Source organism: Haliotis cracherodii, unplaced genomic scaffold, assembly GCF_022045235.1.
Source record: "Haliotis cracherodii isolate W230 unplaced genomic scaffold, xgHalCrac1.p SCAF_24, whole genome shotgun sequence".
Taxonomy (NCBI): Eukaryota; Metazoa; Mollusca; class Gastropoda; order Lepetellida; family Haliotidae; genus Haliotis; species Haliotis cracherodii.
The window spans coordinates 2,242,241-2,268,100 of NW_027266280.1; the positions used below are offsets into that span (position 1 = coordinate 2,242,241).

The 25,860-nt window shown below is 41.4% G+C and overlaps 3 protein-coding genes across 3 annotated transcripts; all 3 read left to right on the forward strand.

Annotated features, from left to right (window-relative positions):
* The first annotated feature begins 6,096 nt into the window (after positions 1 to 6,096).
* On the forward strand, positions 6,097 to 8,056 carry LOC139472415 (UDP-glucuronosyltransferase 1-2-like). The gene has a single exon (XM_071254889.1). It carries the CDS (start codon positions 6,097 to 6,099, stop codon positions 7,618 to 7,620), a length of 1,524 nt encoding a protein of 507 aa, XP_071110990.1. The 3' UTR covers positions 7,621 to 8,056.
* A 3,205-nt stretch (positions 8,057 to 11,261) lies between these two features.
* On the forward strand, positions 11,262 to 14,542 carry LOC139472316 (UDP-glucuronosyltransferase 2A2-like). Its single transcript, XM_071254761.1, has 2 exons — positions 11,262 to 11,326; positions 12,686 to 14,542. Exon 2 carries the CDS (start codon positions 12,712 to 12,714, stop codon positions 14,227 to 14,229), a length of 1,518 nt encoding a protein of 505 aa, XP_071110862.1. The 5' UTR covers positions 11,262 to 11,326; positions 12,686 to 12,711; the 3' UTR covers positions 14,230 to 14,542.
* A 6,322-nt stretch (positions 14,543 to 20,864) lies between these two features.
* LOC139472563 (UDP-glucuronosyltransferase 2A2-like) lies at positions 20,865 to 22,388 on the forward strand. The gene has a single exon (XM_071255035.1). It carries the CDS (start codon positions 20,865 to 20,867, stop codon positions 22,386 to 22,388), a length of 1,524 nt encoding a protein of 507 aa, XP_071111136.1.
* The last annotated feature ends 3,472 nt before the right edge of the window (positions 22,389 to 25,860 follow it).

Consider the following 25,860-nt stretch of genomic DNA (forward strand, 5'->3'; position numbering starts at 1 on the left):
TCATTACATTAATATAGAATTTATTATGAAGAAGAGAATTATTACACTTTCGGTACACATTTCAAGAAATTTAATTTGATAAATATCCCATGTATTGCTTGATCTATAGCTTGCATCAATCCATACAATCAACTCTATTTTGGGCAGAGATTTCTTATGAATATGGAAAGGGATTTGTCGCTTTTTATTAGTATATTTATATAGTCCTTAGAGAAAATAGTCGCATTCGTGCAACATGATACTGAATTTCGGCTATTGTTTACATTTAATAGTGCGAACAATACAGCTAGCCTGGAACATTCTCACTGACAAATGTACACCACGTTTATAGAGTGAGTGAGTGAGTGAGTGAGTGAGTGACACCAGTAATGGGCTCCACACATTGTATCCATGTTGGAAATGTTGGAACCCTGGTCTTTGGTGTGACAAGTGAACACTAGGCTACCACATCGCTTCCTATTTATTATGGAAAACACCATGGAACAGCCCGTTTCTCTGTGAAGCGACAAGTCAAAATCACAATCGTTTATATGGAGCAGCACAGAGACACGGCTACCGCAGCTAGAAATAGATGTGTTTGTGTCCCTTACGGAGCTCCGTACATCTGTGTGTTTTCCTGGAGTGGATTCAATGATTTCCATGAATATAACCCCGCCCTGCCATTCACTCAGTATTTGTATTGGTGAACTCGCCACCTTCAACGTATTTGACCTTCTTGCGTGAATCATCTCAAAGGCTATTCGTTGGCAGCTTTCTCTATAACTAGATATACAAGTTCCTGAGATTAATTATGTATATGTTAATGGTTGTTATTTGAACATTTTATCTTGACTTACGAAACCAAGGTCGGACCAAAGCCCAATCAGAAACAGAACACATCTAATAATCGGTGTAATAACTTTTGAGAAGACCCCCAGGCTGAGTCACGTGACAGCTGTCAATGTTTTCGCTCTGGTTAATTCGACTGCTTCGAGGTTCGGCGCGCTTCTCTAGCTGAAAGGTAGGGAGTAGTTCGTTGTGAGGATAGCTTTCAGCGATTTTTTCCACGGAAATGTTATCCGTTGATCATTAAAAACTTATAATTATTGCCTGAATCCAGCCTGCAATCTCAAGAGTGTAGGATATCCATATTATAGGCGTTGAAATCCCTAATCACTCACGGTCCCTCTTTTAACATATATGTTTGTTATGGAGGGACAAGCGCATCATTTGCTCTGTGTAGAAGTAGTGAAGTCCTTCTCCCGAGCATTCTTTCGATACTGCGTCCCTGCAATTAACTGGTTCCATTATTGGGGCGCGCAGCATGCTTGGCGCTTTTTGCCAACACACGGCTACCGCCTGTCTTCTGGTTAACGTAGACAGGAGCCAAGTCTAGCCCCGCGGGTATGGTTGACCCCGTGGACTGGCGTACAAAAAAGTCTAAGCTGGATTAGGTCTGGATGGACTTCCTCTAATCCTTGAATGAGTTGAACTCTTCTTATACTCGTTTTGATACTCATGATTTTTCCTCGCGAGTTGAAATTGAATTCAGTGCCCCCAGCAGGATGATATCTTAGCCGTATCTAATGATGATGTTCTTAAATGTTTTAACGCACTATACATACGCAAGGCCAATCTCATTAAAATCAGATGTAAGTTCTCGCTGCCGCCTATCAAAGATCTCAGGACATCCCATTACGAGCTACGTCAGAACGACCGTCCGCTTACTTTGACAGACCACTGAAATGACTAACAAGAAGTCGATATCAGCCAATTAGAAAGCAGCTCTCTCGAGCTTTACGGCACTCGTTTCAACCTGGCGATTTCCATTTAAGACTACGCTGTTTACGCTATTAGTCGAAACAGGCCGCTATTCCAAGCCACCTATTCCTTTAAATGATAGAATATGTAAATTTTGTGCAGAAAAAAATAATTATGTTATTGAGGATGAATCACACTTTTTAATAGATTGTTTTGTATACAGTGACCTGAGATATCAACTACTACACAAGGCAGCTGAATTAAACCAGGACTTTTATTATTTTAATAGCATTCAGCAATTATCTTATTTGATGCAAGAAGTGATTTTACAGCCGCTTTTAGCAATCACATTATACAGCATGTATAGAAGGAGAGTGCATCTCTTCTAGTCTTAACATTGTATATAATATTTTTATTTTGTGTTTTATATTTAATAATGTTATATGTTTTAAATGCTTTTAGAGTGTCTCATAAGCCCTAGAGGCTGGATATTGTACTTTTAATGGCAACTTGCTTTTGTTTAAAATGTGTTTTATGTACAATATGTGACACTTAAATAAACATTTCTTCTTCTTGAAAAATATGTTGACACAGTACTCGATTAAAATTTTGAAAACTGAACAAACGAACATTCCGGAATGTCTAATATATGGTTGAGATTGTGTGGCAGTGCTTCCCACGTACTGTGCAACGTCTCCTCCGTTCAAACGTTTATCCCACGGAAGCGAGAGACAGACGATGATTTTGACGGAATCAGTCGTGCGGGCCGTAACTGTCGTTCGCAACACCCCGTGTTAACGTTTTCGAGGTTGCATGATCAGAAACACATTCCGACCGTCACTTTCATGACCTGGTAAGCGACGCTTTGATTGGTCCGATGAAAGGTCGTTCTGACGTGACCCGTAATGGGATGTCCTCAGATCTTTGTTTAGCGATAGCGAGAACTAAGATCTGATTTTAATGAGATTGTACGCAAGGCATGCGACCCGTGAAGCTCTGTGTTGGGACAGGTCTTCAGCAACCCATGCTTGCCGTAAAAGGCAACTATACTTGTCGTAAGAGGCGACTAACGGGATCGGGTGGTCAGGCTCACTGACTTGGTTGATGCATGTCATCGTATCCCAATTGCGTGGATCGATGCTCATGATGTCAATCACTGGATTGTCGGGTCCAGTCTCGATGATTTACAGACCGCCGTCATGTAGCTGGAATATTGCTGAGTGCGGCGTTAAACAACAAACAAACAAACAAGGCATGCGGCCCAGGTAATTTATATGATATAGTATTTAATGAATGCAGTAAACAGTTGTACGGCATATTTCAAAAGCTTTTTCAAGCTTCATTAGGTTCCCATCACGTTCCTCTATTTTTGGACCCGTGAAGATTCCGGGGTAGAATAGGTCTTCAGCAACCCATACTTGCCGTAAAAGGTGACTGTGCTTGTCGTAAAAGGCTAGGCAACTAACGGGATCGGGTGGTCAGGCTCGCTGACTTGGTTGATACATATCATCGATCCCAATTGCGTGGATCGATGATCATGACATTAGTCATTGGATTGTCTGGTCCAGACTCGATTATTTACAGACCGTCATATAGCTGGAATATTGCTGAGTGCGGCGTTAAACAACAAACCAAACCAAAAAATCCTCTATTTTGGAAACGTTCTAACTCTGTATCTGTTCCCAAGAAGCAAAACCCAAGTTATACACTGATTATCGCCCTGGGGATTTAACTTCAATAGCTAGGAAATGCCTTGAACGCATTAACAAGAGATCGTCAGCGTATTCATAGTCCTTTGCAAACTGTATATAGACCCGACAGAGGTGTCGAGGACGCACCACAGACTGTCCTGCACACAATCTAAAGACGTCCAGATAACGGTAAATCGAATGTAAGAATATTGTTCGTCGATATTTTTCATCTGCTCTTAATACCATACAGCCTCACGTACTTATGCAAAAGATGAACAACATGGGTGTTAACACGCATGTTGTCAAATGGGTCAAATCTTTGTTTAAACAGGCCACAGTTCGTCACCGTTAATGGCACCTGCTCATCTCTTATTCGCACTTTTACTGGGGCCACTCAAGGTTGTGCTATCTCGCCCATCTTTTCATTTTGTACACAAATGACTGTAGTCGCCGTTTTTCTGTTGATTTGTTTCTGTAAAATTTGCAGATGACGCTGCACTTGTAGGTCTTATCAAAGATTCAGAAATGAAATTTCTAATTTTATATCTTGCTGTAAGGATAATTATCTGTTTTTAAATATCAAGAAAATTAAGGAAATGGTCATAGATGTTATAGGGAAACTAACTCATGTTTTACTCCAATTGTTATTGTCACTTGATAATGAAGTAATAGAAGTATAACTATCTGGGCACCGTCATTGATTCAAAACTCGCACGGAATGAAAATACAGAATAAACAGAGCAAACAGTTAATAAAGCAAATAAAATATTAAGCGATATTTCGCATGTTTTACATTTGGAGGATGAACTTCTTCCTCCTTGCCGGATTACGATTGCCGATGTTGAGAACAAACCCGGAATTAATGGACAGTGCACGTGCTCTGCAAATCCTGCAATCAACCGAAATCTGCAAGGCAGTCGCCATGTTTATAAACCGAATGTCGATTTCGTTTCGCGATTTTGATTGGACTATGCATAGACTCTTCCAGCCAAACTATAACTCCATAATACCAGCCGTGTTCGGCGAGGGTGGAATCTGGACTTTTACAGTCAGTTAACTCCCTTGCCTCGGGCAGATGGCTAGTACCAGGTTTTGTAAGAAGTTTTATGACAAATAATTATTGAGCATTTATTTGTTCCACATTTGTGATGCTCTTAGTTATTTGTAAGTGTGTTTGTCAATAAGCTGATACCTTGTGCTGACGTTACCAAAATTTCCTTCGTGATAATATATTGTTATCTTACCTCACCTAATCTTATCAATTCCTCCCCCTTGATCTGTCCCCACGGGCGCTCATCACAGTTCGAAAGGGCCTGGATCACGCACGGGCTAATATATAATATATGCATATAAAATACTAACTAATGCTTAACTACCAATAAAGGCAAATTTACCTTGTTTGTTAAGTTTGTTGTTTATCGTCGCAGTCACTTGTAGTCCAAATATATGATGACAGCCTGTAGATAACCGAGTCTGAACCAGACAAACCAGTGATTGATATGAGCAGCGTCTCACGCCATGAACACACAATGCCATTTAGAAAGTGGTAACAAGTGTTATATTTAGGGTAACACTTTCTTAGTAAAGTACAGATTCTCGTACATTTTGGGGTTGAGTCCTGTCCGGGGTTCGAACCCACACTGCCAGAGTGAGGCATCTAATCGCCAACACCCACAGTCAGCGATCTAACTCTGAGCTGAGTGTACTGCAGACTAATATCTTTACATATTACAGACTAATATCTTTATATATTACAGACTAATATCTTTATATATTACAGACTAACATCTTTATATATTACAGACTAATATCTTTACATATTACAGACTAATATCTTTACATATTACAGACTAATATCTTTATATATTACAGACTAATATCTTTACATAGTACAGACTAATAACTTTATATATTACAGACTAATATCTTTATATATTACAGACTAATATCTTTATATATTGCAGACTAATAACTTTATATATTACAGACTAATATCTTTATATATTGCAGACTAATATCTTTATATATTACAGACTAATATCTTTATATATTACAGACTAATATCTTTATATATTACAGACTAATATCTTTATATATTGCAGACTAATATCTTTATATATTACAGACTAATATCTTTATATATTACAGACTAATATCATTATATATTACAAACTTATATTTTTATATATTTCAGACTAATATCATTATATATTGCACACTAATATCTTTATATATTGCAGACTAATATCTTTATATATTACAGACTAATATCATTATATATTGCAGACTAATATCTTTATATATTGCAGACTAATATCTTTATATATTGCAGACTAATATCTTTATATATAACAGACTAATATATTTATATATTGCAGACTAATATCATTATATATTGCAGACTAATATCTTTATATATTACAGACTAATATATTGCAGACTAATATCTTTATATATTCCAGACTAATATCATTATATATTGCAGACTAATATCTTTATATATTACAGACTAATATCTTTATATATTACAGACTAATATCTTTATATATTGCAGACTAATATCTTTATATATTGCAGACTAATATCTTTAAAAATTGCAGACTAATATCTTTAAAAATTGCAGACTAATATCTTTATATATTGCAGACGGCGTCAATTATCCAGGATGGGGGTACTTACCACAAGCTTGGCCCTGCTGTTGTTGCTGTTGAGTCTGCCTGGGTTCCAGGCCGCCAGGATTCTCTTCTTGTATATGCCAACATACAGTCACATCCGGGGATCTCTGAACGTGGCCACTGAGCTCGCTTCACATGGTCACATGGTATGGAATGCTCTCTCGACTGAACTGGCCAATCACAAGGGCATGCAGGCACCGGGGGTCAACATCCTCAAATACGAGGCTGTAGATGAATATGACTTTGACCAAATGATCCTCAACAGCATGATAAACGCATATTTCCAAGAAAACGGTCCTCCTGTGCCCTTTGATCTCATAACGGAAATATGTGACCGTATTCTGAGGGACAAGGAATTATTTAAGAGAATCAAAGATTTGAATTTTGATTTGATTATATTAGATATTGTACCCATAGCCAGAATGCTTACCACCATTGCCTACAGACTGGACATTCCCTTTATATTCATAGGGGCAGCTTTCGAGCCTCAAGTTAGCAGGACGCCTTTTATTCCATCTGCGTCTCCGTTCATCATTTTCCCAAAGACACCGAAAATGGACTTCGGGACGCGTGTAGTGAATGCCATCACGACTGTGCTGTACGTGTTCTTTTATGATCCGTTCTGTACCTATAGGCCAGTAGCGACATACGCCCCAGAGAAGCCGTACATCTCAATGGAATCTCTGACAGCTAAGGCCTGGCTGTGGCTCATCGACATTGAGCCCCTACTAGACTACCCAGCAGCCACGCTGCCCAACGTGAAGCTGATTGGATCTCTGTCAGCGATTGAACCAAAGCCACTCCCTGTTGAATACAAGAAGTTTATGGACGAATCAAAAGAGGGCGTGGTCATTGTTTCTTTCGGAAGTAATGTGAAGTCGCTTCCTGATGAAATATCCAAAAGATTACTTGAGGCGTTTTCACGAACGAACTACCGATACATATTCAAGACTGACAAAAAAGTCAAAGTTGGACCTAATGTTCTTTTAACAGACTGGATGCCGCAGTCGGATCTACTCGCCCACCCGAACACTAAATTGTTTATAACCCATTGTGGAGCCAGTGGTCTGAACGAGGCTTTCTTGAAGGGAGTTCCCATGATTGGCTTTCCCCTTTTTGGGGATCAACCGTATAATTCAATGAAGGTCGTGTACCATGGCTTTGGTCTCAAAATGGATTTGAAAACGTTTACTGTTGATGACTTGGTGTCCAACATCAATGAGGTCATTCAGAATTCTTCCTGCTCACAGAAAATCAAGAAAGCTGCGGAAATCACGAAGCTCCGAAAAAGAAGTCCCAAAGATGAAGCTGTTTACTGGATAGAACACGTGCTTAAATATGGCAGCGCCCATCTGAGGTCCTATTGTCAGGACATGCCGTTGTATCAATATTTGTGTCTGGACGTCATCGGGCTTGTCCTGTTCATCCTCCATGTGTGTATTTTCCTTATATGGAAATCGTGTAGCTATTGCTGTAGGAAAACCTGTAATCAATCAAAACAAAAAGTAGAATAAGTATCCAAAATAGTCTTTTTACAGTGAGTGAGTGAGTGAGCGAGTCATATCATCAATATTTCAGCCATATCGTGACTTACTGTAAGGCGACGGAGCGGTAGTACAGTAGATAAACCGTTTGCTTGTGACGCCGAAGGCCCAGGTTTGATTCCTCACATGGGCACAATTTTTGAAGCTCATGATTTCTGGTGTTCGAGGTTGATATTGCTGGGCTAATTCTTATAGCGGCGTAAAACACAAGTCACTCACTCACTCGCTCTGTAAACGTGGTGTGGATTGGGAAACTGTCAGTGAGAATGTTCCAGGTTAGCTGAATATTTAAACAGGGAAATATATGTTCAATTTATTTTGTATCTTTGTATGATTTGTAGAGTGAATGTTTATTTCACCAACGAAAGATACCTTTAGTTTTTCTAAAATAAAAAGTTGAATTATATGATGTATCGTGTTATCAGATATGCTGTTGCGTGTCATCCTTCCCTATGGCGTGGGTCGTGATAATGTTTCCAATCACTGGTTTGTCTGGTCCAGACTCCATTATTTACAGGCTGATGTGATAGGACTGTAATATTCTGACTGCGGTGTGTGACAAATTGCACACACTACGTGCACTTACATGTATTCTGTGCCAGGTGTGTTTATGCTGTATCGGGGTCCGTGCACCTACATGTATTGTGTATCAGGTGGGTTTATGCTGTATCGGTGTCCGCGCACCTATATGTTTTGTGTGTCAGCAGGGTTTATGCTGTATCGGGGTCCATGCACCTATATGGATGGTGTATCAGGTGTGTTTATGCTGTATCGGGGTCCGCGCACTTGTATGTATTGTGTGTCAGGTAGGTTTATGCTGTATCGGGTCCGTGCACCTATATGTATTGTCTATCAGTGGGTTTATGCTGTATCGGGGTCCGTGCACCTATATGTATTGTGTGTCAGGTGTGTTTATGCTGTATTGGGTCCGTGCACCTATATGTATTGTGTGTCAGGTGTGTTTATGCTGTATCGGGGTCCGTGCACCTATATGTATTGTGTATCAGGTGGGTTTATGCTGTATCGGGGTCCGCGCACCTATATGTATTGTGTGTCAGGTAGGTTTATGCTGTATTGGGGTCCGTGCACCTGTATGTATTGTGTATCAGGTGGGTTTATGCTGTATCAGGGTCCGCGCACTTATATGTATTGTGTGTCAGGTAGGTTTATGCTGTATCAGGGTCCGTGCACCTATATGTATTGTGTATCAGATGGGTTTATGCTGTATCGGGGTCCGTGCACCTATATGTATTGTGTATCAGGTAGGTTTATGCTGTATCGGGGTCCGTGCACCTATATGTATTGTGTATCAGTGGGTTTATGCTGTATCGGGGTCTGTGCACCTATATGTATTGTGTGTCAGGTGTGTTTATGCTGTATCGGGGTCTGTGCACCTATATGTATTGTCTATCAGTGGGTTTATGCTGTATCGGGGTCTGTGCACCTATATGTATTGTGTGTCAGGTGTGTTTATGCTGTATCGGGGTCCGTGCACCTATATGTATTGTGTGTCAGGTGTGTTTATGCTGTATCGGGGTCCGTGCACCTATATGTATTGAGTATCAGGTGTGTTTATGCTGTATCGGGGTCCGTGCACCTATATGTATTGTGTATCAGTGGGTTTATGCTGTATCGGGGTCTGTGCACCTATATGTATTGTGTGTCAGGTGGGTTTATGCTGTATCGGGGTCCGTGCACCTATATGTATTGTGTATCAGGTAGGTTTATGCTGTATCGGGGTCCGTGCACCTATATGTATTGAGTATCAGGTGTGTTTATGCTGTATCGGGGTCCGTGCACCTATATGTATTGTGTATCAGGTGTGTTTATGCTGTATCGAGGTTCGTGCACTTATATGTATTGTGTATCAGTGGGTTTATGCTGTATCGGGGTCTGTGCACCTATATGTATTGTGTGTCAGGTGGGTTTATGCTGTATCGGGGTCCGTGCACCTATATGTATTGTGTATCAGGTAGGTTTATGCTGTATCGGGGTCCGTGCACCTATATGTATTGTGTATCAGGTGTGTTTATGCTGTATCGGGGTCCGTGCACCTATATGTATTGTGTATCAGGTGTGTTTATGCTGTATCGGGGTCCGTGCACCTATATGTATTGTGTATCGGGTGGATTTATGCTGTATCGGGGTCCGTGCACCTATATGTATTGTGTATCAGGTGGGTTTATGCTGTATCGAGGTTCGTGCACTTATATGTATTGTCTATCAGTGGGTTTATGCTGTATCGGGGTCCGTGCACCGATATGTATTGTGTATCAGGTGTGTTTATGCTGTATTGGGGTCCGTGCACCTATATGTATTGTGTGTCAGGTGTGTTTATGCAGTATCGGGGTCCGTGCACCTACATGTATTGTGTGTCAGGTGTGTTTATGCTGTATTGGGGTCCGTGCACCTATATGTATTGTGTATCAGGTGGGTTTATGCTGTATCGAGGTCCGTGCACCTATATGTATTGTGTATCAGGTGTGTTTATGCAGTATCGGGGTTCGTGCACCTATATGTATTGTCTATCAGTGGGTTTATGCTGTATTGGGGTCCGTGCACCTATATGTATTGTGTATCAGGTGGGTTTATGCTGTATCGAGGTCCGTGCACCTATATGTATTGTGTATCAGTGGGTTTATGCTGTATCGGGTCCGTGCACCTACATGTATTGTGTATCAGGTGTGTTTATGCTGTATCGAGGTCCGTGCACCTATATGTATTGTGTATCAGGTGTGTTTATGCAGTATCGGGGTTCGTGCACCTATATGTATTGTCTATCAGTGGGTTTATGCTGTATCGGGGTCCGTGCACCTACATGTATTGTGTGTCAGGTGTGTTTATGCTGTATTGGGGTCCGTGCACCTATATGTATTGTGTATCAGGTGGGTTTATGCTGTATCGAGGTCCGTCCACCTATATGTATTGTGTATCAGTGGGTTTATGCTGTATCGGGTCCGTGCACCTATATGTATTGTGTATCAGGTGTGTTTATGCTGTATCGAGGTCCGTGCACCTATATGTATTGTGTATCAGATGGGTTTATGCTGTATCGGGGTCCGTGCACCGATATGTATTGTGTATCAGGTGTGTTTATGCTGTATCGAGGTCTGTGCACCTATATGTATTGTGTGTCACAGTGTCAGGTGTGTTTATGCTGTATGAGGTTGGTTGATGCTGTTTTGGGTTCGAATCCCAGATTCAACCAATTATTGTACTTGGTCTGCATGCACCATTCCGGTGGGTTTCACCAAAGTGCACACGTCTACTACACACGACACCTAGTTCTAGCCCCCCACATCAAGCTGACACATGGTGATTTTGCTAAAATATCAAGGTTAAAAACCTTTCCCGAGCTGTGTCCCAATACGGTTGTTGCTTCACTGAATCCCCCTTTGAAATGTCGGGCATAGGCCGTCTCAAATGTCAGCGACTATATTTAGTTTACTTCAGGCCGCGAGTGGTGGAGCTTCTGATAACCACCTCAAAGGTTTTATCGAACGATTTTCTTTTTGCGAAAGCATAAAGTTGGTCATAAGGAGAAATTGTGAAATTATTGATCAAATAACCTTTGAGAACACCCCTTACTTGGCCAGTCGTATCACATGACATCCCGCTTCTTTGTTGGTAGGTCCATTGAAATTTGCAAGGTGAAGCAGGCGTCTGTGGTCGACAGGTAGGACTTTGATCAGAATTGCATTTACTGGTTATTTTACGAGACTAAGAGCTAGCTTACCTATCCTGTCACCCGTTACTCGTCTTATATCAGTCGTACTTTTTACACTCTTAACTGGTTCCGCTATTTAGCGCTAAAATTAGCAAACAGACAGCGGCTAAAATACCACTATTCATATTGCAAATATATTTAATATAATTGATTCAGCAGCATGTGACGACGACCAAACACTGGGGCTACCAGGTCACGTGACATTCTGCAGCCGACGTACAATTACAGGAGAGTTAATCATGATACGAGCACTGTGACGGGCAAAGTGACATACATTGCAGTGATAATTATAGTGGATATTGACAGTTATATCACTTCGTCGTGGGATGTTTGAGGAACTGTAGGAGTATTGCCAGATACCGGGACTGAAATAGCTAGGGGTATAACTGTATATACCACTCGGAACCTATTGCTGAGTGCGGCGTTAAACAACAAACCAACCAACATATTTACCTTTCATATGATCATGTGACATCCTCGCTGACAGAAGTAAACGAAGCAGACATAAAATAATATATCTTCGAAACAAATAGTTGAATGATTGGTTGGTTGTGGTTTAACGCCGCACTCAGCAATATTCCAGCTATATGACGGCGGTCTGTAAATAATCGAGTCTGGACCAGACGATCCAGTGATTGATATCATGAGCATCGATCCACGCAATGGGATACGATGACATGCATCAACCAAGGCAGCGATTCGGGTGGAATCGGAACTAGTGCCATGAAAGTGGAACCATTACCGACCTATGAAGATCTTCGGTAGAATAGGTCTTCAGCAACCCATGCTTGCCGTACAAGGCGACTATGCTACCTCCCACACAAACTGACACGTGATATAACAGTATATAAAATTCCCTAAAATTTCAGTCAGACCACCGGACTGGCAACTTTGCAAAGATACCAGACCAGATAAGACGTGTCAAAATTGTCTTGACTAACAAAAGTGAGAAATTTGTAAACATTAGAATTGTACTGTTTAAGGTCAGTTCTCAGAAAATAACAATAAACTAGTGGATTGTAAACTTTTACTCATTGAAATTTTATTCATCAATAATGTGTCTAACGTTTACAGTTAATTTTCCTCTTACATTGAATTAAAACTAGAATGCTGAGGTAATTTAGGGAATACAATAATGACCCGACCATCGGGCCTGCAACTTTTCAAATCTGACCGTCCCTCAGGAAAATATATTGTCGGGCAAGTGGGTATTTTAAACACTGGGTATAATTGAAATAATGAGCAAAGGAGGGATAACAAAGAACTCACTCACTCACTCACTCACTGTCTTTTCTACATTTCTTGAAGGCAACGTCGATATCACTGTTACCGAGATGGGACCACGAACCGGAATTGTCCTTCTGTTTCTTGTTTGCGTATCGAACCTGGAAGCTGCCAATATCCTCTTCCTATTTTTCCCGTTATATAGTCACATCCGGGGCTCTCTGAACGTGGCCACAGAGCTAGCCTCACGTGGTCACGTGGTATGGAATGCTCTTCCAACTGAACTGGCCAATCACAAGGGCATGCAGTTACCGGGCGTCAATATTCTCAAATATGAATCCGTAGATGACTACAACATTAAGGAGAAGCTAATCGATCGTGTCATTTCTGATTACCTCAATGAAACCAGCGCACCCCCACCATTCGAGGTTGGGATGCAAGTGTGTGATCTTATACTGAAGGACGAGAAGCTATTTAAAGCTCTAACTGATCTACATTTCGATTTGATTATATTTGACATCATCCCTATGTCAAGAATGCTGACCATAATGGCATATAAGTTGGACGTGCCGTTTGTCTTCATGGGGGCAGCGTTCGAACCCCATGCCAGCCGGACTCCTTTTGTCCCCTCCGCACTTCCATATCCAATCTTTCCATGGTCAGAAGACATGGACTTTTGGACACGTGTTGCAAATGTGATCCTTTTGACGGTGCACGTGTATGTATACGACCCCTTCTCCTTCTACGGATGCGTCGCAACGTACGCCCCAGAGAAGCCGTACATCTCTATGGAATCTTTGACAACTAAAGCCTGGCTGTGGCTCATTGATCAGGAACCATTCATAAACTACAACAGCGCCAAGTTGCCCAACGTCATGGAAATTGGATCTCTGTCCGCGGCTGCGCCCAAACCCCTTCCTGAGACATACAAGAAGTTCATGGACGGAGCGAAAGAGGGCGTGGTCATTGTTTCCTTCGGCAGTAATGTGAAAAGTCTTCCAGACGTAATATCCAAGAAGCTACTGGAGGCATTTTCTAAAACCACCTATAAGTACATCTTCAAAACGGATGAGAAGGTAAATTTGGGACCTAAGATTTTGTTAACTAACTGGATGCCGCAGTCGGATCTTCTCGCCCACCCGAACATTAAATTGTTTATAACCCATTGTGGAGCTAATGGTCAGAACGAGGCTTTCTTGCACGGGGTTCCTATGATTGGTTTCCCCATGTTTGCTGAGCAGCCCTATAATGCCAAGAAGTTAGGTTACTTTGGATTCGGTATCGTGATGGATTTGAAAACGTTTACTGTTGATGACTTGGTGTCCAACATCAATGAGGTCATTCAGAATTCTTCCTACTCACAGAAAATCAAGAAAGCTGCGGAAATCACGAAGCTCCGAAAAAGAAGTCCCAAAGATGAAGCTGTTTATTGGATAGAACACGTTCTCAAATATGGCGGCGCCCATCTGAGGTCCTATTGTCAGGACATGCCGTTGTATCAATATTTGTGTCTGGACGTCATCGGGCTTGTCGTGTTCATCCTCCATGTGTGTATTTTCCTTATATGGAAGTCGTGCCGCTTCTGTTGTAGAAGAACTGTTCAGAAGCCAAAAGCCAAACGTGAATAAATACAAATAGCATCCAATCCTGTTTTATTTCTCCTCGCACGACACCCTGCACAGACATCAGTTTGAAATATGAAGGTTTAATCTATGACAGCTGGGCACATTGAGTTGAGCTTTGTTAGTGTAAGGGAGCCCCCATTTAACATTCTTTGTTGCGTGTGTCCTCAGAGACATGATGTTTTGATCGGATTTGGTGTCAATGTCAGTCGAGTATTTCCCACCTTACTAATCGCTAGCATTGTCAATCACATGTTCCCCTTATACAGATCGCTGTGTTTGTCAATCACATGTTCACATTAAACAGATCAGTGTCATTGTTTGTTTGTTTGTTTGTTTGTCTGCTTGTTGTGTAACGCCGTACTCAGCAATATTCCAGCTATGTGACAGCCGTCTGTACATAATCGAATCTGGACCAGACAATCCAGTGATTGACTTCATGAGCATCGATCCATGCAATTTGGACGCAATGACATGCATCAACCAAGTCAGCGAGTCTGACCATCCGATCCCGTTAGTCGCCTCTTACGAAAAACATAGTCGCCAGTTTATTGTTAATTACGTGTTCCCCTAATGTAGATCTCTGTTCAAGTGTTCATTTTATACAGATCAGTGTCATTGTCAATCACGTGTTGCCCTTGTATAGATCTGTGTCATTGTCAATCACGTGTTCCCAAATACAGATCGGTGTCATTGTAAATCACATGTTCCCCTTTTATAGATCAGTGTCATTGTCAATCACGTGTTCCCCTTGTACAGATCGGTGTCATTGTCAATCACATGTTCCCCTTGTATAGATCAGTGTCATTGTCAATCACGTGTTCCCCTTGTATAGATCAGTGTCATTGTCAAACACATGTTCCCCTTTTATAGATCAGTGTCATTGTTAATCACGTGTTCCCTTGTATAGATCGTTGTCATTGTCAATCACATGTTCCCCTTTTATAGATCAGTGTCATTGTCAATCACATGTTCCCCTTTTATAGATCAGTGTCATTGTCAATCACGTGTTCCCCAAATATAAATCGGTGTCATTGTAAATCACGTGTTCCCCTTGTATAGATCAGTGTCATTGTCAAACACATGTTCCCCTTTTATAGATCAGTGTCATTGTTAATCACGTGTTCCCCTTGTATAGATCAGTGTCATTGTCAAACACATGTTCCCCTTTTATAGATCAGTGTCATTGTCAATCACGTGTTCCCCTTGTACAGATCGGTGTCATTGTCAATCACATGTTCCCATTGTATAGATCAGTGTCATTGTCAATCACGTGTTCCCCTTGTACAGATCGGTGTCATTGTCAATCACATGTTCCCCTTGTATAGATCAGTGTCATTGTCAATCACGTGTTCCCCTTGTATAGATCAGTGTCATTGTCAATCACATGTTCCCCTTTTATAGATCGGTGTCATTGTAAATCACATGTTCCCCTTTTATAGATCAGTGTCATTGTCAATCACGTGTTCCCCTTTTATAGATCAATGTCATTGTCAATCACGTGTTCCCCTTGTATAGATCTGTGTCATTGTCAATCACATGTTCCCCTTGTATAGATCAGTGTCATTGTCAATCACGTGTTCCCCTTGTATAGATCGGTGTCATTGTCAATCACGTGTTCCCCTTGTATAGATCGGTGTCATTGTCAATCACGTGTTCCCCTTGTATAGATAGGTGTCATTGTCAATCACGTGTTCCCCAAATATAGATCGGTGTCATTGTCAATCACGTGTTCCCCTTGTATAGATCAGTGTCATTGTCAATCACGTGTTCCCCTTGTATAGATCAGTGTCATTGTCAATCACATGTTCCCCTTTTATAGATCAGTGTCATTGTCAATCACGTGTTCCCCTTGTATAGATCGGTGTCATTGTCAATCACGTGTTCCCCTTGTATAGATCGGTGTCATTGTCAATCACGTGTTCCCCTTGTATAGATCAGTGTCATTGTCAATCACATGTTCCCCTTTTATAGATCAGTGTCATTGTCAATCACGTGTTCCCCTTGTATAGATCGGTGTCATTGTCAATCACGTGTTCCCCAAATATAGATCGGTGTCACTGTCAATCACGTGTTCCCCAAATATAGATCGTGTCACTGCCAATCACGTGTTACCCAAATATAGATCAGTGTCAGTGTCAATCACGTGTTCCCCTTGTATAGATCAGTTTCATTGTCAATCACATGTTCCCCTTTTATAGATCAGTGTCATTGTCAATCACGTGTTCCCCTTGTATAGATCAGTGTCATTGTCAATCACGTGTTCCCCTTGTATAGATCAGTGTCATTGTCAATCACGTGTTCCCCTTGTATAGATCAGTGTCATTGTCAATCACATGTTCCCCTTTTATAGATCAGTGTCATTGTCAATCACGTGTTCCCCTTGTATAGATCAGTGTCATTGTCAATCACGTGTTCCCCTTGTATAGATCAGTGTCATTGTCAATCACGTGTTCCCCTTGTATAGATCAGTGTCATTGTCAATCACGTGTTCCCCTTTTATAGATCAGTGTCATTGTCAATCATGTGTTCCCCTTGTATAGATCGGTGTCATTGTCAATCACGTGTTCCCCAAATACAGATCGGTGTCATTGTCAATCACGTGTTCCCCAAATATAGATCGTGTCACTGCCAATCACGTGTTACCCAAATATAGATCGGTGTCATTGTCAATCACGGGTTCCCCTAACATAGATCGTTGTCATTGTCAATCACGTGTTCCCCTTGTATAGATCGTTGTCATTGTCAATCACGTGTTACCCTGATATAGATCGGTGTCACTGTCAAACACGTGTTCCCCTTGTATAGATCGGTGTGATTGTGTTCAAGTGTTCATTTCATGCAGATCAGTATAGATCCTGGAAAGACAAATGTAAATGGGTTACACACAGACAAACACTCACACACAGACAAACACACTCACACACAGACACACACACTCACACACAGACAAACACACTCACACACAGACACACTCACACACAGACAAACACACTCACACACAGACAAACACACTCACACACAGACAAACACAAGAACTCTCACAAACGGACACAGACAAACACACTCACACACAGACAAACACACTCACACACAGACGAACACTCACACACAGACAAACACAAGAACTCTCACAAACGGACACAGACAAACACACACACACGGACAAACACACTCACACACAGACAAACACACTCACACACAGACACACTCACACACGGACAAACACACTCATACACAGACACACTCACACACGGACAAACACACTCACACACAGAAAAACACACTCACACACAGACAAACACACTCACACACAGACAAACACACTCACACACAGACAAACACTCACACACAGACACACTCACACACAGACAAACACAAGAACTCTCACACACAGACACACTCACACACAGACAAACACACTCACACACAGACAAACACACACACACACAGACAGACAAACACAAGAACTCTCACACACAGACACACTCACACACAGACAAACACACTCACACACAGACAAACACACAGACACACACACACAGACAAACAGATGAACTCTCACACACGGACACACTCATACACAGACAAACACACTCACACACAGACAAACACACTCACACACGGACACACTCACACACAGACAAACACACGGACACAGACACAAATACTCACACTCACAGACACACACACACCCACACAGATGCATACATATACACATATAAACACACAAACAGACACAAATAAACATACATACACACACATACATATACACACATATACAACACACATACACATATATACGCACACAGAAACATATACACTCACACACACAGACACACATATACACACAGATACAGGAACAGACACACATGCACGCAGACGATCGCACGCAGACATGCAAACATAGACACGCACAGACATTCATATGTACAGTCACACATACACAAAAACACAGGCATTTACACACAGACACGCGTAGAACACAGATACACACAAACATACACAAACACATACACACAGACACATACACACAAACACATATACACAGACACACAGAACACATACACACAAACACATACACATACACACAAACACATACACAAACATACACATACACACAAACACATACACACAAACACATAACATACACACAAACACATACACACAAACACAGACACATATACACAGACACATACACACAGACACAAACACATATACACAGACACATACACACAGAACACATACACATAAACACAGACACACAAACACAGAAAAACAAACACATACACACAAACACAGACACATACACACAGAACACATACACATAAACACAGACACATAAACACAGACACACAAACACAGAAAAACAAACACATACACACAAACACAGACACATACACACAGAACACATACACATAAACACAGACACACAAACACAGACACACAAACACAGACACATACACACAGAACACATACACACAGAACACACACACATAAACACAGACACATACACACAAACACATACACACAAACACATACACACAAACACACAGACACATACACACAAACACATACACACAAACACATACACACAAACACATACACACAAAAACACAGACACATATACACACAAACATACACAAAGACACACAGATCACATACACACAGAAACATTTACACACACACACCAATACAGACGCACATGCACCAGCAGACTTACACCGACACACACACAGACACATATTCACAGACACATAACCACATACAAACACACATACACATACATACACACAGAGGCAAACACGCACATACACACACAGAACAAACACACACCCCCCCCCCCACACACACACACACACCCCACCCCACACACACACACACCCCACCCCTCCCCCCCACCCCACTAGGCTACCCGACCGCCCCCCGGACTGACTGGAGGTGTAGCAATAGTGAACTGTATATGAATAGAGGTCATTCTCAAGATCACAAGACTCGGCAAGCAGGTTAAGGGTTAAAGTTCACAAAGTGGTATCAGAACGAAGGGTACAGCTTGTCACAGTAGCTCCAGCGCCTCCTGAAACTTCAGTCTATTAGGACATCACTAACCGCATATCTCGACATTCTCCACCGCATCTCGACTGCATCTCGACATTCAAAGGCTGCAATATCTATTTGGGACTCCGGTCAGTACGTGTTTAAACTGATCGCTCTCCTGACATACTCCGCTGTTGCCTGCGTCAGATACAAGAAATACCAGTCCAGGACTTCGCTTCACGGCTGTAGATAACTCTTGGCACAAGGTCAATGTTGTTCTTAGCTGGCAATATTAGACTACGCAAAGACGTATGTATGTACGTCCGTGGACTACGTTACTGCATGAGGAAAATTTGATATATTGTAGAAATTAAATATATACATACATTTGTGTATTGACTTTGAAACCATTTTAACAGTTTTCCTTTTTGGTCTGATCTGTTTTTTATCGAATGAGTTCTTACTTTTCAGAAATGAAATACTGATTGCCTGCTGTCTTAATATATAAACTAGACCATGAAACAGGTTGGTTCTTCATGTGTTTCCATTACTCACGTTGCTCTTGCTTAAAGACATTTGATGTGATGGGCGCAAATATACCTCTAAGGGTCCAAGTCGCCCTTTAACCCCAAAACCATACCATAACATACCAATGTTGTTCACAGTGGAACAGGGCGGTCGGGTAGCCTCGTGGTTAAAGCATTCTCTCGTCACACCGAAAACCCTGGTTCGATTCCCGACATGGGTACAATGTGTGAAACCCATTTCTGGTGTCCCCCGCTGGAATATTGCTAAATTCGGCGTTAAACCATACTCACTCACCCACAATGGTACATGTAACACACTACCAAATGTTTTCCCACAGACTTCGATAGTAACGTAATATTTTATAAAAAATGACTAAGCATTCAACAGCTATTACACAGTTGGGCCTTAAAGCGGCAAGAGTGAGTGAGTGAGTGAGTGATGATGGTACTTGTTAATCTGCCTGGCGCTCGGGATTAAGTTACTAAAACAAGAACTCGTCGGCTTGGAGGCAGTATACTGTGTCTGAGTGGGGTATTCATGTTGGACTGGTCGGCTTGGAGGCAGTATACTGTGTCGGAGTGGGGTATTCATGTTGGACTGGTCGGCTTGGAGTCAGTATACTGTGTCTGAGTGGAGTATTCATGTTGGACTGGTCGACTTGGAGTCAGTATACTGTGTCTGAGTGGAGTATTCATGTTGGACTGGTCGGCTCGGAGTCAGTTTACTGTGTCTGAGTGGAGTATTCATGTTGGACTGGTCGGCTTGGAGTCAGTATACTGTGTCTGAGTGGATTATTCATGTTGGACTGATCGGCTCGGAGTCAGTATACTGTGTCTGAGTGGATACCGGGACCAAAAATAAGTTCCCACAACTCGCAAAAGCTGTTACAGATGACGATGATGAGGTTCAGGCACACGACTGATTGTTATTTTGTGGATCGCATCTCATGCCATCAACCCCTGGTTTGTCGGGGCCAGACTCGATCTTTTATTGGCCGCTGTACACCAGTTGTAATATATGCTGTACAATGCATTCACTCACCTGTGTTTCTGTTTGAAACAGGTAACTGACGAGCCATGATGCTTCGACTACGGTCTACAGCCACTCCTCTGCTGTTGATGATGACTGCTGCGACGCTGGACGCTGCTACCATCCTCTTCCTCTTCTTCCCCGAGTACAGTCACATCCGGGGCTCTCTGCCAGTGGCTGCGGAGCTGGCTGCACGAGGTCACGTGGTCTGGAATGCTCTTCCGTCATATCTAGCCAATCATGAAGGCCTTCAAGCATCGGGCGTCAATATCCTCCAATACAAATCAGTGGATGGTTATGACATTGAGGCGGACATATTTGACAAGACTATTACTGGATTCTTTGAGCAAGACAGAGCTCCTGTCCTTTTTGAAGAATTTAAGAAAATATGTGACATGATATTACGTGACACGAACCTGTTTCGTGCGATTGGGAAACTAAATTTGGATTTGATAGTATTTGATTCTACACCGTTACCAAGAATGCTGACCATTATCGCCTATAAGCTTGAAGTGCCGTTTATTTTCTTTGGTGCCTTCTTTGACGTCCAGGCTAGCCGTACACCGTTGGCACTAGCGAGTGACCCGAGTCGTGGTTTACCTGCGACAACTGTTATGAGCTTCGGGTATCGTGTGTTAAATACCGTTGTACATGCTATGTATTTTATCAGTGACCCCTTCTCGTACCCCCACGCTGTGGCTACATACGCATCCGAGAAGCCTTATATCACCATGGAAGCACTCACAGCTAAAGGCTGGCTGTGGTTAATTGCACAAGAGCCTCTTTTTGAATACCCGAAAGCTACGCTGCCGAGCGTGAAGTTTGTTGGTTCGACATCAGAAACCGACCCCAAACCTTTACCTGAGCCGTACCTCAAGTTCATGGAGAAAGGGGGCGAAACGACGGTCATAGTATCATTCGGAAGCAAATTTAAACTTTTACCAGACAAAATATTTCAACTCCTATTGGATGCATTTGCTCGAACAAAGTATAACTATATTTTTAAAACAACTACAAAAATCAAAACTGCTCCTAATATCATGTTAGTTGACTGGATGCCGCAGTCGGATCTACTCGCCCACCCAAACATTAAATTGTTTATAACCCATTGCGGGGCCAATGGTCAAAACGAGGCTTTCTTGCACGGGGTTCCCATGATTGGTTTCCCCATGTTTGCTGAGCAGCCCTATAATGCCAAGAAGTTAGGTTACTTTGGATTCGGTATCGAGATGGATTTGAAAACGTTTACTGTTGATGACTTGGTGTCCAACATCAATGAGGTCATTCAAAACTCTTCCTACTCACAGAAAATCAAAAAAGCTGCGGAAATCACCAAGCTCCGAAAAAGAAGTCCCAAAGATGAAGCTGTTTACTGGATAGAACACGTGCTCAAATATGGCGGCGCCCATCTGAGGTCGTATTGTCAGGACATGCCGTTGTATCAGTATTTGTGTCTGGACGTCATCGGGCTTGTCGTGTTCTTCCTCCATGTGTGTATTTTCCTTATATGGAAGTCGTGCGGCTACTGTTTTAGAACTATTGTTCACAGACCAAAAGAAAAACGTGTCTAACTTGTTAGATTACCAGTTATAAGGCGCATGTTTTGAAAGGTGAAAGTGTGCGATTGTTGACGTAAAGATACAATTGACTTGGCTAAAAAGACATCTTGAAAATCTCCGACAATAGGGCGAAACATTCCTCTAACCACGACCGCTGATCTGTATTTTCTGATAATTTTAATGTGAAGTTTACCCGGTATACAGCTTTCCATTGGACGGAATTGGACAATTTGACGTTCATACATTTTTCTCGAGACTATATTCTTGAAATAATGTAAACACTGAAGTACTGCATACACATTCCTTGGAGAACCCCTAGGAATTCCCTTGCACGAATATATAGAGACGCGTTTTCTGATCATTTAGACCCTTTAATCTTGAACTCGATGTTTTAGCATACATTGAGAAACGTCAGAGACTTTGACTGCATGCCCGTTCACGAATATCCCCGCTGCGACCCATCTTCGTGAACACAACGAAGAAATGCACATCAATACAATCGTAGTATCGACTCGTTCCGGGTCTAGGCTGACAGTGACAGTCTTCAGTAATCTATAAATTTATCTTAGTATCTATTTGGCACATCTTTACAACCACCTTTCAATGATCAGCCAATTGATCAATGATGACTAAGACTTGTAACCGGCCACTTTGACGTCTTGTACTTGGTGTAAATGTATTACGACGAGATGTCCTTGTTGCAGACTTACTGAGGTAGTTCTTAACCGACCTTCTCATCCTATAATGATACATTTGAATACATTTGTTGTAAATAAACTACAACAGATGCTCCTGTAGTGCAAGTTGAGCATCCATACGCTCATGTCAGCTCTCGTTTTGAGGAACTATGTTATCCGCGGTACTTCTGGTTGTTGTATAAATGTCAGTGTGAACATTAAGTCTCACGCACCACTTTAGATAACACTGTGTAAAGATCCAGCTCTCAATGGTGATACAGAACATGATAAGAACTTACCTCCACTTTGTGTGAGTTCATTGGAGTATTGGGGCGGTCGGGTAGCCTAAAGGTTCAAGCGTTCGCTCGTCACGCCGAAGACCCAGGTTCGATTCCCGACATGGGTACAATGTGTGAAGCCCATTTCTGGTGTCCCTCGGCGTGATATTGATGGAATATTGCTAAAAGCGGGGTAAAACCTCACTCACTCACTCATTGGAGTATGAACCTTCTTAGAGCGAGGGCCAAACTGTATGAACGTCGGAGCTTGCAAGTGTGGCAGTGTCATTTCAATAATTTATCTGTATATATATGGTATTGGTTTTAGACGGTGTAATTGGTGTATTTTATTAGATCATGTACGGTACAAGTTTCCAGCCTGATTGCTCCAAGCTGAACTTGGGCTGGCAAGTTCTTTTGTTTATTGTGAGGGGCGAGAGTATTCTTTTGTCTTGCTTTTAGAGGGCAAGCTTCTATACTAACACAAGCACTAAGTCAGTCTACTATATACAGCTCTCTCTAGACAGTCACGACATGAGAGTCATATTTTGACACGTATTGTGCCCAGGACTTTCACAGCTTCATCTTCACTATAAATCTCCAAAGTTTAGTTTTAATACTAGATTATAAACATTATGTAGGATGTAATATTTGTTTTAGTACAGCATGTATAATTTAAACATTATTTTAGTGTAGATATACTTGTGTGATTTGAGTGTATGAATGTAATTTATGTCATAAGTACAGTAACGATAATAAACACTCCATTCATGTTTATGATTCTCTGATGTAATGTACTATAATATGTTTTTATGATAAAGGCGACAGATATAAGTATTTGTGTCCGCCATATTGTTTGCCATGAGAAATGTGTGTTGTTTATAATCATGAGCATATTACAGCACAGGTAATGTGTATATTTATGTAGGTTTATCTATGACATTCTATTTGAGATAATGTTGGTAGTAGGTTTAGATTGAATTAATATGGCAGTAGATTACTATGTATATTATTTTATGATATTTATATTTAAGTTAGAATGACATGTGTATGTTATTTATAGATGGATCTGAGTGACGAGTGATTTGGCCTACTATCACCTGAGTGCCATACATTCGGTAGGCATAGTAATTTAGTTATTCAGGGTTTATATTTCATGTATGTATTATATACATCTTGTATATTCAAGTGCATTGATGCAGTTGAAGTAATATGGAAACCATCATATAATATTGTGGTGAATGCATTTTAATTATTATATAAATAACGGTGATAAGTGCAATGTTTTAATGAGTATAATTATTTATTTATTATTTGTTCAGTTATGTTCCAGGGTGAATATTGGTATGGAAAATAAACTTGTGGCTTTTTGGTCGCAACTCCCCCCAGCAGGCGTTGGTCTTAACTGTGATATTTGCACCACCCTAACCTGCTACACAAGTACATTTAATACATGTATTCATTTAGCATACAGACCAACGACTGCTTGTAACGCCGCACTCAGCAATGTTCCAGATGTTCGACGACGACGACAATCCTCTGATTGATATTTTGAAGAACGCTATGAACGAAGTCAGCATACCCGATCCATCACGACCAGGAATCAGCAGCTCAAAAACCAATTAGTAATGTAAAGGCAACATTTGCGAGCTAAGGTAATGACTTCCGGCCTATATTCATTTGTAATACCTTTCAACAATTCCTGTATACCTCGTGTCTCTCATGCAACATTGCCTTGGACATTGGTGACATACGAATCGAAACAAACTTCTCTTTATGTTTCTATGGTTCGCGTTTCTTTTGGCGGTGAGTATATATTTGTTGTGACATAGACGTGCTTAAAACTGTTACACCGATATGTACGTACAGGGGAATGTCCGAGTAACTCTCCATTCCTTAAAAATAATTGAGCAGAGGCCCCGCAAGGGCCGAGACCCATTAATTTTAAGGAATGGAAAGTTACGAGGATATTCCCCTACTTAAAACTCATCCCTACTTTTAAACTTTGACAAAATATTCTGTAGTTGGAATATTTTGAAAATAAACCAGAACTCTTTGTTGTCTGTGAAATTATGAAATTTTGTAATAGTTAATTTCACATCATGCCTTTATGTGCCGCAGTAACTGAGATTGACAATTACACGTTTTCAAATATAGCGATGTGGGTTTGAACCCCGCTGGCGACACATGTTTTCGGAAAAAAATGAAATTATTCACTTGTAAATAAATGCAAAGAATAGTTTCCGTCTGTTCCAAGCTGGGTTCGAATCCCGGTTCACCCCAATTATGTTTCTAGGTTTGTCAGCACCATACCCGTGCTCGTGGCTTTCCCGAAGTGGTAAACGTCTGAGACCTGCATCGCTTCGGGCTTTCCTCCCACATTAAGCTGACACGCCGCGATTTAACTGTTAAAAGCGGGTTAAACCCAACTCACTCACTCACTTGTGAATTAGTCACGTGACACCGCCCGCGAGTCTCTTCTTAAGTTGTATTTGAGCCAGGTGATTATATGTTTTTTTTAAAATGTTT

What these genes read in the sequence shown, in the direction of transcription:
- LOC139472415 (XM_071254889.1), top strand. Translation starts at nt 6,097, where the DNA reads ATGGGGGTACTTACCACAAGCTTGGCCCTGCTGTTGTTGCTGTTGAGT.
- LOC139472316 (XM_071254761.1), top strand. Translation starts at nt 12,712, where the DNA reads ATGGGACCACGAACCGGAATTGTCCTTCTGTTTCTTGTTTGCGTATCG.
- LOC139472563 (XM_071255035.1), top strand. Translation starts at nt 20,865, where the DNA reads ATGATGCTTCGACTACGGTCTACAGCCACTCCTCTGCTGTTGATGATG.